The sequence below is a fragment of the Centruroides vittatus genome, unplaced genomic scaffold, assembly GCF_030686945.1.
Source record: "Centruroides vittatus isolate TY-2023 unplaced genomic scaffold, ASM3068694v2 contig_854, whole genome shotgun sequence".
In the NCBI taxonomy this organism is placed as follows: Eukaryota; Metazoa; Arthropoda; class Arachnida; order Scorpiones; family Buthidae; genus Centruroides; species Centruroides vittatus.
Window position 1 is genome coordinate 1,709,308 of NW_027122558.1, and position 12,905 is coordinate 1,722,212.

General features: G+C 28.2%; 1 protein-coding gene across 3 annotated transcripts in view; it reads right to left on the reverse strand.

The window, feature by feature from the left end:
- The window catches only part of LOC136982588 (serine/arginine repetitive matrix protein 2-like), a 145,680-nt gene that overhangs the window by 46,337 nt on the left and 86,438 nt on the right, over window positions 1-12,905 (reverse strand). For all 3 annotated transcript variants that reach the window (XR_010881902.1, XM_067279121.1, XM_067279120.1), the window contains 2 exons: window positions 12,503-12,580; window positions 8,709-8,864 (listed from right to left, as the gene is read on the reverse strand). Coding sequence is in view for 2 of the 3 variants with exons in the window: in XM_067279121.1 (XP_067135222.1) it covers window positions 8,709-8,864; window positions 12,503-12,580 (234 nt within the window). In the remaining variant the exon portion in view is untranslated. The remainder of the gene's footprint in view (window positions 1-8,708; window positions 8,865-12,502; window positions 12,581-12,905) is intronic.

Here is a 12,905-nt window from a genome sequence, read left to right on the forward strand (position 1 = left end):
ACAATTTTAATAAAAAATTCAAATTATAAAGAAAATTCTTTTTCTCAGAACAATTACTTATTACAAACTTACTACAACACTCGTGCATTTGTTGAGAGAATTTTTTATTAACAAACGTTTTCAGCTTACTCCTATATGCTATCATCAGTTTTTAAATCTGTTTTTAGGAAATTAAAATTACCTTCTTAATACTGGAATGAATCACAAATGCACTGTAAACAATCTTTAAAGTCTAGTAATAAAAATTCTTTAATAAAAAAAAGGTTAACGCCATAATAACTGTGGACAGTTATATCTTAAGTCTTATATATGCTGGAAGAGGAGATCGAACTGAAGGTCCGGGTAGAGTAACTGGCAACACATCTGCATGATAAGCAGGAATTGCGGGTTCAAGTCCCGCTTTGGGCCGATTCTTTTCTTCCAGTTTAATCTAAATTAATTAATTAAATATTATAATTATTAATTTTATTTAATAAGAGATGGTGCCTAATGCCTAACTCTAGTGCCAAATTTATTTCTAATCTATAATCATTTATCCAAAATTTAGCCTGATCACTTAAGGCAGTTGGTGTATTTGCTTAGGATATCGGGTTTCGTTTGATGTCTGTTTGTTGCAGCTTTACCGAGGGGTATAAGGAAACAAAATCAAATATCGTAATATGTGCCTTATCCATTAACTCTACCTGCTGTAAGATATCTATCAGATCAGTGGCATTCTTGATAGTTAATGTATAACCTTTCAAATGCTCTGGTGTAATGTTGTGTACAGCATTTTCTAGTAGTTGTGGATAAAGCTAGGTCTCCAACTCGAGTCTAAGGCAGGGGTGTCCAACCCGCGGCCCAAGACAAGTTCCAATGCGGCCCAATGTACGTGTAAACAAAACCGAAAAATTTTTAAATTTTATTTTTATTTATTCATTTCAATGGCATAAACTGAAAAAGAAGTTTCACAAAGCCGTAAACCTTTATGCATATTTTATTTTTGAGTGGGAAGGAAATGTTTTCAAATACTTGAAAATGTGTGAATGAGGAAGGAATACTAAATAAAGCTGGAGTTGTGGCTCAAAGAATTATAGACCCAAATTTGGGGAATGGAGAGAAAGGCCAAAAGATTAAAAGTAGTGAGAATAGTTAAACAGACCTTCTGTTATGCAAATATTGATCCTTAATTTTCCAACCTTCCTCACTTCTTTATCTTTTGTCTTTGCATTTGAGTCTATAATCCTTTGAGTTCCAACTCCAGCTTTATTTAGTATTCCTTCCAGCGTTGCAAGATTTGGTTACTTTGTGCAAAATTTGGCTACCCATATTTTTAGTTTGGTGTAAAATATATCATTTGGTGCGTTGGCTACTTTTTGGGCTACATATTATTTATAAATATATTAGTCAAATAAAAATGCACTTTAAAATGGTGTTTCGTTGTTTTTATTAATTAGAGACTGAAATAAAACAAATATTTGTGTTTTTTAAACAAATTTTTGTTTGTCTTCTTTATAATAAATGAATTTATCTATTTCTAAGTAAAAATTGAAAGTGTCTGTAGAAGTAATTTTTTTAAATATCCTTTTTCCTGATAAAGTTTTAATACTTATTACTATAATCTAGACATGTTAATCCTTACATATAGTTGTATATTTAAGGATTGGGCCACAAGTATATACAAGATACTTGTGGCCCAAAACTCCATGACTTCTTTCAATGTGGCCCAGAGAAACAAAAAGGTTGGACACCCCTGGTCTAAGGGAAGGCGACAGTTTATCTGTTTTTATGAAAGCAAATACTTCAGGTGTGTCTGGTGGGGGCAACAACTGTCCTGTTTAATTTCATCTTTTTGGCCAGGGATGTATGTATAAACCGTGTGACCCGGAGCCTGTAACTTGTTTACATAACCACCGTTAACTGGTTCACAGTCTGTGTCAATGATGTACTGATGCATGAGAGATCTGTAAATCTCCTCAAGGTATTTCTCAAAAGTATTTTATTAAAAAATTTTTGTTACTGGACTTTAAAGGTTGTTACAGTGTGTTTTTAGAAAATGTTCCACAAAAAGAACATTCTGTTAAAATTTTAACTTTTAAAGTATTCTAAATACAAATTTAAAGTTAAATGAATTAAATAAATTATGAAAAATATAAGATTAACAATAGATCAAAAACTTAAGAAATATATACAGTTAATAAAATACAAATAAAAATGAAATTAAAAAAAAAAAAACATCTTATTTCAGTTATGTAAATACACTTTGGCCTGTTGGCCTTTTTCAAAGTGTTTAATAACAAAAAAAACAGTACAAAGAACACAAATATAAGACAACTAAAAAATACAAAAAAGGAGGAAAACAATGTAAAAAAGCTTCTTTTAAAAAGTTTATAATTGCTTAACTCATTCACTTTGTTGTGCAAACTATTCCAAAACCTTATCAACAGAAACAATGGAGCTGTTTGGTCTACTGTTAGTTTAATCGATGGCAACAAATAATTATTTTTCATTTTAGAACTGTGGTTTTTCAGTCTACGATACTTACAGGCCTCAGAACAAAACATGATTTCAAAATAAGTGAGAATAGTAACTCCCAGCAAGGAAAAAGTGACTAAATAGTGACTGAAATAAAATTAGTTGGCCATGATGATATACATTATTTGTGAGGAGTCGATTCCAAATGTTATTTTTGTTTATGGGTTTTGTTTCATTTGACAATATAATTTAGTTTGAGAATGCTTTCTTTTGTTTAAAGGACAATAACTTACTTTCATTATTAACTAATAGTAATTACAAGTAAAGCAATAATAGTTTATAATTATGACCAGAAAATACCACAAATTGATCTTCCACCTATTGGTGCTGTTTGCCACAGTGATAATTTAGAATTAATGCTCACACAGGGTTTAGACGTTTGTATGCATTTCTTGTGTTTGGTGAGAAATTCATTTCTCACTTCTGCATAAATGGTGTCACAACTGTGAATTCTGGTCTGAAAAGTTTGTTTTTGCATGTTTTTCCTTCTTGCAATTGCATTAATGTAGCCTTACAGCAAAGACTCAAATAGACACCAATCTCTAGCAAAACCAAAACTCAGAAATTTCCAGTTTCATTTTTGAGTGCATTGTATCCAACTCAATTGACCAAACTTAGCAAAAGGGGTCATCAATTATCCTTTGCTATATCTGTATATTTTGATCTGTTCTTTACTAGGTTTCTTTATTTTTTGTAGAATATAACCGTAGGTAATAAGTGCCAAGTTGGTCAGCCAGTTCGGTAACTAAATGCAGGCGGTGTCTATTAGGAGATATACGGCATATCTCTCTTTTAAAGAAATTGAGAGAAAAAATCACCCGTATATTTACCATTCTTTCTAGTTATCTTCTTAAATTTTGCAAATTAAAATTTTTAATTGATTAAAATTATTAATTAAAAAAAGCTTTCTGAGTTGCAGAATTATTAAAACTTAAAACAAGACACTTCATTAAACAAAAAATCCAGAAACAAAAACATGACGACGTAATAGAACAAATTTAAAATAAGTTTGCAGCATCATCCATTACGAGATTTTGTTTTAAAAAACGAAACCTTATATTATTAATAATTACAAAACTGTAAATAGTTTAATTTTGAGGGTAGAGACAATTTTTATATAAAATTATAAATGCTAATAACGAGTAAAATCTTCATGAAGTCAGACTCCAGTCAAGTTATGACACATGACCCCTTTCTATCTTTCCATCTTTCCATTCCTCAATCTATAACCACTATAATTTAATAGCATCAATGTCCTTTATACACAAGCTCCCACACTAAATTTTGTTTCTTAATCATTACTCTATTCTGGGATATTAAACAAAATAGATACCAACACACACAATTCCCCCCATGTTATATACATAACAAGCTGGAAAAATAAAATACAATTATTTTATTTATTATTCATCAATAAATCCCATAATCTGTTACAAAGTTATGAATTTATTAAATTGCCCTTTAATAAACTTTCCAAATTTTATAAAATATTAACAAACTTGAAAAAAAATTTAATTGGTAATTTTGTCACACTATCAAAATTATTAAAAAAATTGAAAAACGATAATTTAAAACCACACTATTTATGTTTATTTTTCATTTTTTGCACTTGATCTTTATTTTTAGGCTGGTTTCTTAACACCTGCCCTCAAATTGAAGAAGTGAAGGTTAATTGTGAGGAGCTCGAAAGGAATTAAAATACTGTAGTGCAAAAATATTTTATCAACATTAGGCTGTGCACTCTCAAATTTATGATATTATATAACTAACATTTTTAAGACCTCAAAAGTCATGTAATAACAAAGTTTTCAACATGCAACAAGAGAAAGACATTATGGGTGTCGTAATTTAAGTATTTAAACATTAATTAATGAAGGAACGTGACAGTTTGGAATCACAAAAATGTTGTTACCCATAAGAACAGAAAAAGTGAGAAATAGTGATATATCACCAAAACAGTTGAGAAAAACTGACTAATTTACAAATTTAGTAACTTAAGTAGTCCAAGGGTAGTTGTTTTTATATAAAGTCTACATTTCATCTATTTTATCTTGAATATAATAGGAACACGTGGAATCATTATAGTAGAAACTATGAACTGATGTGATAAAACAGTTTTGTTCTACTTTCAACTTATTTAAATTATAATATGAATGGGAATCCCAGATTGATATTCTGTACTTAAGTTTTGCTTCAATAAAAGTATGGTACAGATGTTTAATAAAAATAAAAATTTTAAAATGGCTGTATCTTTTTCATTATTCCTGTAAATTTGGCCAACACTGAAGTGAGACAGTTTATGTGCAGATTCCATCAAAGTTTATCATCTATAAAATAAAAACTATGAAAGTATAACACAAAAGCCAAATATGATTGTAGGGGGCATAATTCAGGAGTTTTTATTCAGGGTTTAAAAACCTGATGATAGCCTATTGGAATAGACTGAAACATCTGTTAATCTAATTGTTAACAGCTATTTTATGTACAGTATCACACACAGTTTGTTTACCTTACACATAAATTTTACATTTATAATAAAGCACTGTAAATAATATGCCACAATAGATTTGTTAGAAGAAAATGTAAATAAAAATTTACAACAGAAAACAAGTAATACATTGTTATATATTTTATCAAATTTCTCTGATACTTCTGTAAATTTTAGAAGTGATCAAACTTTACACTTACTGTGTAAAGTTTGATCTTTTTGCAAAAATCTAACCGCTTGACCAAACTTTACCAGAGTCCACAAGAGGACAGATCTGACATCTCTGTGCAAACCAAAAAGAAACTACAGTTAGAAAAAATACTATGTACACATGAATAATAATTAACAACAATGAAGAAAATCAACAGATTATTCAATATACAAAAATCCTGGTATAATACTAATAAATACAAACAACAATGGCTAGAAATGAATTTAATAGATGTATTAATAATGCAAAAATTCAATGGTTAAGATAATTCAAAAATACAAAATATCAATTAGTAAAAATACATAGTATATTTCTATGCATATAAAAACATGCTCTTATACATCAAAATTGCTTGTTTTCATAGTTTTGAAACAAATGTCTTGCTTTACATATAAGAACATACTTTGCATATAAGAGCATACTCATGTACCATATAATACCAGCTTGTTTCTGCATTGTACTTTTGTGTTAATGTAAATATAATTATGAAGAAACTATTCACTGACATCTCTGCAGTAACCATCATTAAAAATAAAAAGCCAAAATAAAACAAAAATACTCTTTTGACAAATATTTTTAAATATAGTGTGCATTTTTCACTACTATGCAAATTATAGAGCCAATTTTGCTCCATCTATAAGAGCATGCTCTTATATATGCAAAAATATGATATATATTCCAAAGCAATACTTAAATCAATACACCTAAAGCAACCTCCAGTTTATTGTTCTAGCAGTGCTAGCAATCCTCTCCTCAACATTACCATCTCACAATTGTCTTTTTATGATGTTACAACTGCTGCTTATCTCACTTACATATGCTGATGGTCTTATGATTTATATGTTCCCACCTGACAACAACTCTAATTTTGAAAATGCTGGAACAATTATTTTATCAGAGAATGAAATAGATGGCTATTTTTTTTTATTGTTTCAAACATTGTTTTTTTTTATCTTTTACTCTTACTTCTAAAAATGCCATCATGAGACATGCATCGAGCATGATATGCTGAATGATAAGATTGGTTAACTTTTTTTTTTTCTAGTTGGGAATAAGAAATAGTTGTCCTAACTAAATAAAATTCCTAAAATAAACATAATTGAAAATATAATTCACTAACATTTAGCTTTAGATAAAATTTTCCATATAACCAAAACATTTTTGATTTCTTAAACACATCTTCAGTGTTTTCTAGATGAAACACTTCCTTTCAAAAATGACGATCTTTTAAGAACACTATTTCATATTTCCAAATGTACAACATTCTTTAAGGAATGATTATTTTAAAAATTTTGCAGAAGGCATATGTTTGAAATAATTATTTTTTCAAAGAATTTTGCTTTCTCCAGGGAGACAGTCACAAGATTTATTTTTTTGAAAATTTAAAGAATGTTCTTTGTTTGGAAATCTGAAATAGCTTCCATTATGATGATGATAATCTTTTAAGAAGTGTTCCATCTAGAAAACATTAAAGATGCATTTAAGAGGTGAAGAATGTTTTGATTACATGAAAAAATTTTAGCTGAAGGTAAAGATAAATGAGTTATATTTTCAATATATGCTTTTAGTTCAGAAAATGCTGACAAACATGATTATACAAAAATAAATAATTAAGAACAAAAGGAAGTCAGATTCCCCTTGCTACTGTTAATAATGTCACAAAAGCACATTTAGAATTTCCGACATAAGGGATATTAGTAAGACTTTTCCAGCACCAGCAATATCAAAGATGCAAATCTTGTTTGTTACAACAATCAACCCCATTTTTCAAAAATGTTTATATGGGATTTTGATGTCCTACCAACAATTTTTTCAAAGTAACTGAAGACTTTTTCCACATATTATTTTGTTAAAACTGCTGTATTTTTGTAAGAAAAATCTCCTTCTACATAAACATTCACACAAAAAAAAAATTATCAAAATACACAAACACACACGTTGCTCGGATATTAAAAACCAAATGACATTCCACTGGAAAAATGTTATCCAGGAAAATATTCTGTGGTATGCGCATACTATATTTCAAGAAATATAAAGTGATGAATAAAATAATGAATAACATTATGTTAACTACAGTCATTGAAGAGGTTCAGTAATTTGTAATAAAATGTTAATCAAATTCTAAGATGTAATATTCATTTTAGTGAAACTAAAAATTATAATAAATTTGATATTTTTCTATTTAATATATGTAAATTAATTCAATTTTTTAGAAAGTCTTGTGTCTCAAGCAGCTTTTTCCAAGACTCAAAACAAGAAAAATTTTAAAATTTTCTAGGAATTCCTGACTCAGAAACACTGCCATAAATATCTGCACTAACTACTATAAAGTGCATTTTCCATAGCAAAAAGATCAAAATTATACTACTCAAATAAATGAGCTCCAGAATAAAATAAATGATTTTGGAAAAAAGTAATCAACAGTAGAAATGCTGACACATTACCAATAGCATGGAGGTGACTACTTAGGAAAGAAAAAATAGCAAGAAAAAGATATTAAAAATAAAGAATTAAATACTAAACCAAAATATATCAACAACTTAATTTACCAGCAAAAAATGTTTTAATAGTAAACACACTAATGTTTTTGATATTTTCAATGCCCATCCTCAGATGATCTCAATATAATAAAATATCACAATTAGAATGAGAAAGATAGAAGACTTACTATCTCTCAAATACGTCTCACTAACCTTGTATAGCTTTGCAGGTAAAAACTCAGAACGTATCACTAACATTTTTGACCCACTTTTTAGGGTCTTCTCCATGTGCTCTATTAGCTTTCACCCTTGTTAGGGTCAGGACAAGCTTTCTATATATTTTGAGTTTTTACCTGCAAAGATTAGTGAGACATATTTGTATTATTGCTTTGTTCATTGGATGGAGTTGATTGAAATGGCCAAACCGGCTAAATTATATAGAAAGCTTGTCCTGACCCTAACAAGGATGAAAGCTAATAGAGAACCTGAAGACGACTCTAAAAAGTGGGTCAAAAATGTTAGTGATACGTTCTGAGTTTTTACCTGCAAAGCTATACAAAGTTAGTGAGATGTATTTGTATTATTGCTTTGTTAATTGGATGGAGTTTACTATCTCTCTCATTAATATTCTCTCTCTCTCTCTCGCTCTCTCTATCTTTTTTCCCTTTAATAATTTTATTTTAAGATTTAAATTCTTAAAATCTCATTGAACTTCTTATTACATTCACAGAAAAACTTTAGCATTAATAAAATGTTTTACAAATACTAAAGTGATGCAAAATAAAAAGGAAACAGAAAAATGCTATATATCATCATTATGATAAAAGCGGTGACCAAAACAAAAAACCAGCATAAAGAGTAACAAAGCGAACATTTACACCCATGTAAAACGGGCATTGTCAGGCTGGTTTTGGTCCCTGCTTTTATCAAGTTTATCCAGTTTTAAGTAGATGTTTCATATCATCACTATGACACAATAATAAAATAACTAAATGTTTTATAATTAAAAAATTACCTTTTGTTTCCAGAAAAAGAATCATTTGAACTTTGGTTACTGTTCTCATCATTAGAAGCAGTATCACTTTCACTAGCAGATGAACCATTGGAATTGGAATCAGTAGAAGGTGAATGGTCTTTATGTTTCCTCCGTACTAATCCTTCAGATGATAAACTGAAAAACACATAGATTCTCTGTTAAAACACCATTTCCAATTAGCACAACATTAACCAATAAATTAATAATTAAAGTGATAGTTACTTTATATTATTTAAAGTCATAAGCTAAATTTTTCCTATACAGTAGTACAGTATTTCAAATGCTTTGAAGTTTGAACCTGAATTTCAACAAAAATATGCCCCAGAGTTCAAACAGTGCTTCAAAGTTTGAACTGTGTGCTAATGAAATAACGCACTAAAAGAGTAGATGCAATTTGTTGTGTGCCAAAATCATCTCTCGCTCTCATTATGTTCTCATGTTTTCAATTTTTTTTTTTTTTTTTGCTTTATTTTTGGTATATTTGATTATATATATTGTGTGTTATTCATTGATTTTTAACAACTTCTTCCTGTAATTTTAATTTTTCTTTCTTGACAGCTTTTGGGCACTCCTATACTATTTTCATCCTTTAGTTCAAATTTCTGAAACAGAACTTTCTAAACTGCATTCAAAGTTTCCTCGTACGTATTACAAATTTCTTTTATTGTTTGTACAATGTTATATCCTCTCTGAAACCCATAAAGCATATGCCTGATAGGATTTTGATCTGAAGACATTAAAACTTAATTTTATGTAAACAAAACGTAAATTAATAAGTTAGAAATAACCTTGTAAACAAAGAATGTGATCTCATATATGCAATAACATGTTAAATCGCATAACTGTTATAATGAAATTACACATCTATGTTAAGTAATAACAGCTGTTAAAAATATACAAAAACTTTCTGTTTGACTAAATGTAACCTTTACTTATTAATCATGCATCGAAGAAGTGTATGGAAGCAACCAAACCTAAGAGGAAGGTTGTAATATCGACAATTAAGGTGAAAAATATGCAATAATATTACTATAATAAGTTTATTCAGCTATAATACATCAATGTGTTATAAATATTCAAGTTGTAACCCTTTAGTTCTGATATTTTATATATTTTTTTAATTTTTAATTTATATTTTAATTGAATATATCAGAAAATGTTACATCTATTGCTACTGGTAATCATATGTTTATTACAAGAGTATATAATCTCATTCGATATGAAGTAAATAAAGTATATTAGTTCATTATATTAGTTGATAGCAGAATAAAGTTTTGTATGATATAATGCGTGATAATTTCACAACGAATAAACATACATGCATAAGTGTTATATCGAATTGTACAAAACAATATGCTACATTGTTCTGGCTCAGTGCCAATAAGAATGAAGTAACCAGACAATGTTAATTTTGACAAAAAGTAACAAATTCTTAAGTTTGAATGTCAGTTATAATTTTTTTTTTTTTCCATAAATTTCTCTAATAAAAATTATTGAAAAATATCATATTTAAAACAAAAGATATTAATAAATGTATGTGATTTTTTTCATACCAATATAATAACTTGATTTTTGGTGAATTTTTAAATAAATATTGCCTGACTGACCTATAATGCCCTTGGCCATTTTACAAAATAAACGTAAACAAGGGGCAGTAATATTGGCCGAAAAGGGTCCCAGTAATAACACTTTAATGGAAAACTAATGTTTTCGACTGTACCTTGATTTTCCTCAGTATTCACTTTAAAAATTGTGAAATTTTTAAGTGAAAACTCCATTTTTCAATATTTTTTTTTATTCAAGTAAGCATACGTGTTGTCTCAAATTTGGCCACAGATTTTAATGTAGGATGTTGCAGGACCTTCCAATTTTGCTGTGCCAACCACAGTTTGGTTTGATTTGACATGTGGAGTATAGTCCAGATTTAGCCCCTGTCAGATTTTCATTAATTCAGACCTTTAAACCAATTTTTGTGGAGAAATGCTTTGCAGATCTGAAGGAATTGGAAGACACTGTTCTGGACTACTTCAAGCAACTTGAGAAACAACAGTACTGTGAAGGGATGTTCAAATTAATGTCACACTGGGATAAATATCTCAACGTTTAAGGCGATTATGTCGAGAAATAAACAAACTATGTAGTTTTTGTGGAATGTATTAAATATTTTCCTTAATTATAAATGTCAGTGTAATTTTGGCCTATACCTTTAATATTGGACTCCCATCATAGATTAATCATCGCATTTAGTAAAGTTTATTTAAACATTTTTAGGCATGTGTTGTTAAACTTTTTTAACCGTAGGTAAGTACCGTATATCTCGGCAGATAAGACGAGGTATAAATTTTCATCAAAGTTTTATAGTTTTAGCATATAGCTGTCCTATAAGACGACCCCCAAACTATCAACGACCTATAAAGTTAGTTTAGATCGACGATCATCATCTGAATAATAATACTGTATAGCGTATACGGAATTATGTCATATTCGTAATTTTTCGAATGAACAAACTTTATTTTCTGCCTTGCTATTGTTGCAAATGTTTGCACTGATTCAGCATTCGGGTAATGACCTTGACTATTCATAAAAACATCATATGGAATATTCTATTTTGTGCACATACCCTACTCTCTACTAGTCCGTTTACGGTTTGTCCATTTTTATAATGGTTTTAATTTATATAAATTTCAATCTAATTTTTTTTGTATCTGTCCTATAAGACGACCCCAGATTTTGGGGACCTTTTTTTATGATTCAACTATCATCTTATCTGCTGAGACACACAGTAATTATTTGTAAAAATGATGAATGAAATACAGCAGTATTGCAAACTGTTCTCAACTCAAACACTTCAGTATTCCAACACAAATTCTGGAAAAAAAATTGCTCTGTACTCAACTGAACAAATGTGACCCTCTAGAACAAATTTTTGAGTAATAACATATTTTTGTTTTTATTTTGTCATCCATAAAAAATTATGATAAAAATAAAAAAATGAAGATGTTGCTGATATTTCTGATCAAGATTGACAAGAAAGATCAGATGATGATGATACTTTGTAAAAAGAAAACGTTCTCATTTGACTAAAATTAATATTAATGTGTAATAAGATACTTTTAATTGCGATTGTTAATTAATTATCAATTAAAATTAATTATTGATTGCTTTAATAAATATATTTCTGTTAGTGACAGAAAACAATAGTATACTTTTGCTAACATTTGGAACCTAACTTCAGATTTTGGATTAGTCGTTTGTTTCGTATAGCACAGATTCGCATAACACGGCACTTTTTCAGAATGCAACTGTAGTGTTATACAAGGGATACCTATATTTAATTCTATTTTAATAAGTCATTCAATGTAATCACTTTATCCCTCTCCTTTTTCTTTAAATAGCTGTTCTAAATGCACATTACTTTCATTTGTTATCTAATAAATTGATCTTATAAAAAGTATGATCATTAATAAATTTTCCAGTTTAATTACTTTTAAATTTTAGCAGCTGAAGACTTAAAAATCATATTTTCACTTATGTTATAGCATTAATTTTCATATTATAATGTTTCAAGACAACATCTTGGAACATTACAATCACAAAATTCTCTCATATCCATACAAGAAATATTGTTAGACTAAAATACTATTAAGAAATATTTATTTAAACAAAATCTATAATTAAATTTTAATCATTACAATTTCTTTCACATTTGATTTGCCCAGAATATTAATGCATAGCACAATATTTTAATTTCTCAACAATTTAAAATGAATTACCTTCTTCTGTGTTTATGTTTTTCTTTTCCTGTTTTTCTTCTTTTCTTTTTCTTCTTTTTTTGATCATGAGATTGTGATCTAAAAACAACAATCATAATTATAAGAACAAACTTTTAAATTTTTTAATTGAAAATATAAAAGAAAATTATATATAATTCTTAAATAAAAAAATGTTTTCAATAAAATTCCTAATAAATTTGAAACACTGACTATAATGATTAAAAGTATTATTTCTATACATTTTGGAATTAATTGTAATTAAGTTTAAACAAATAATTTATTATATATAAATGTTTAATATTGTATAGTCATTGTATGTTCCACCATTTCTTCAGTAATTTCTGTTAATCACTTTTTTACATTTTACTTTTAAAAGTTTTAAATAAAATTAATCATTAATCTT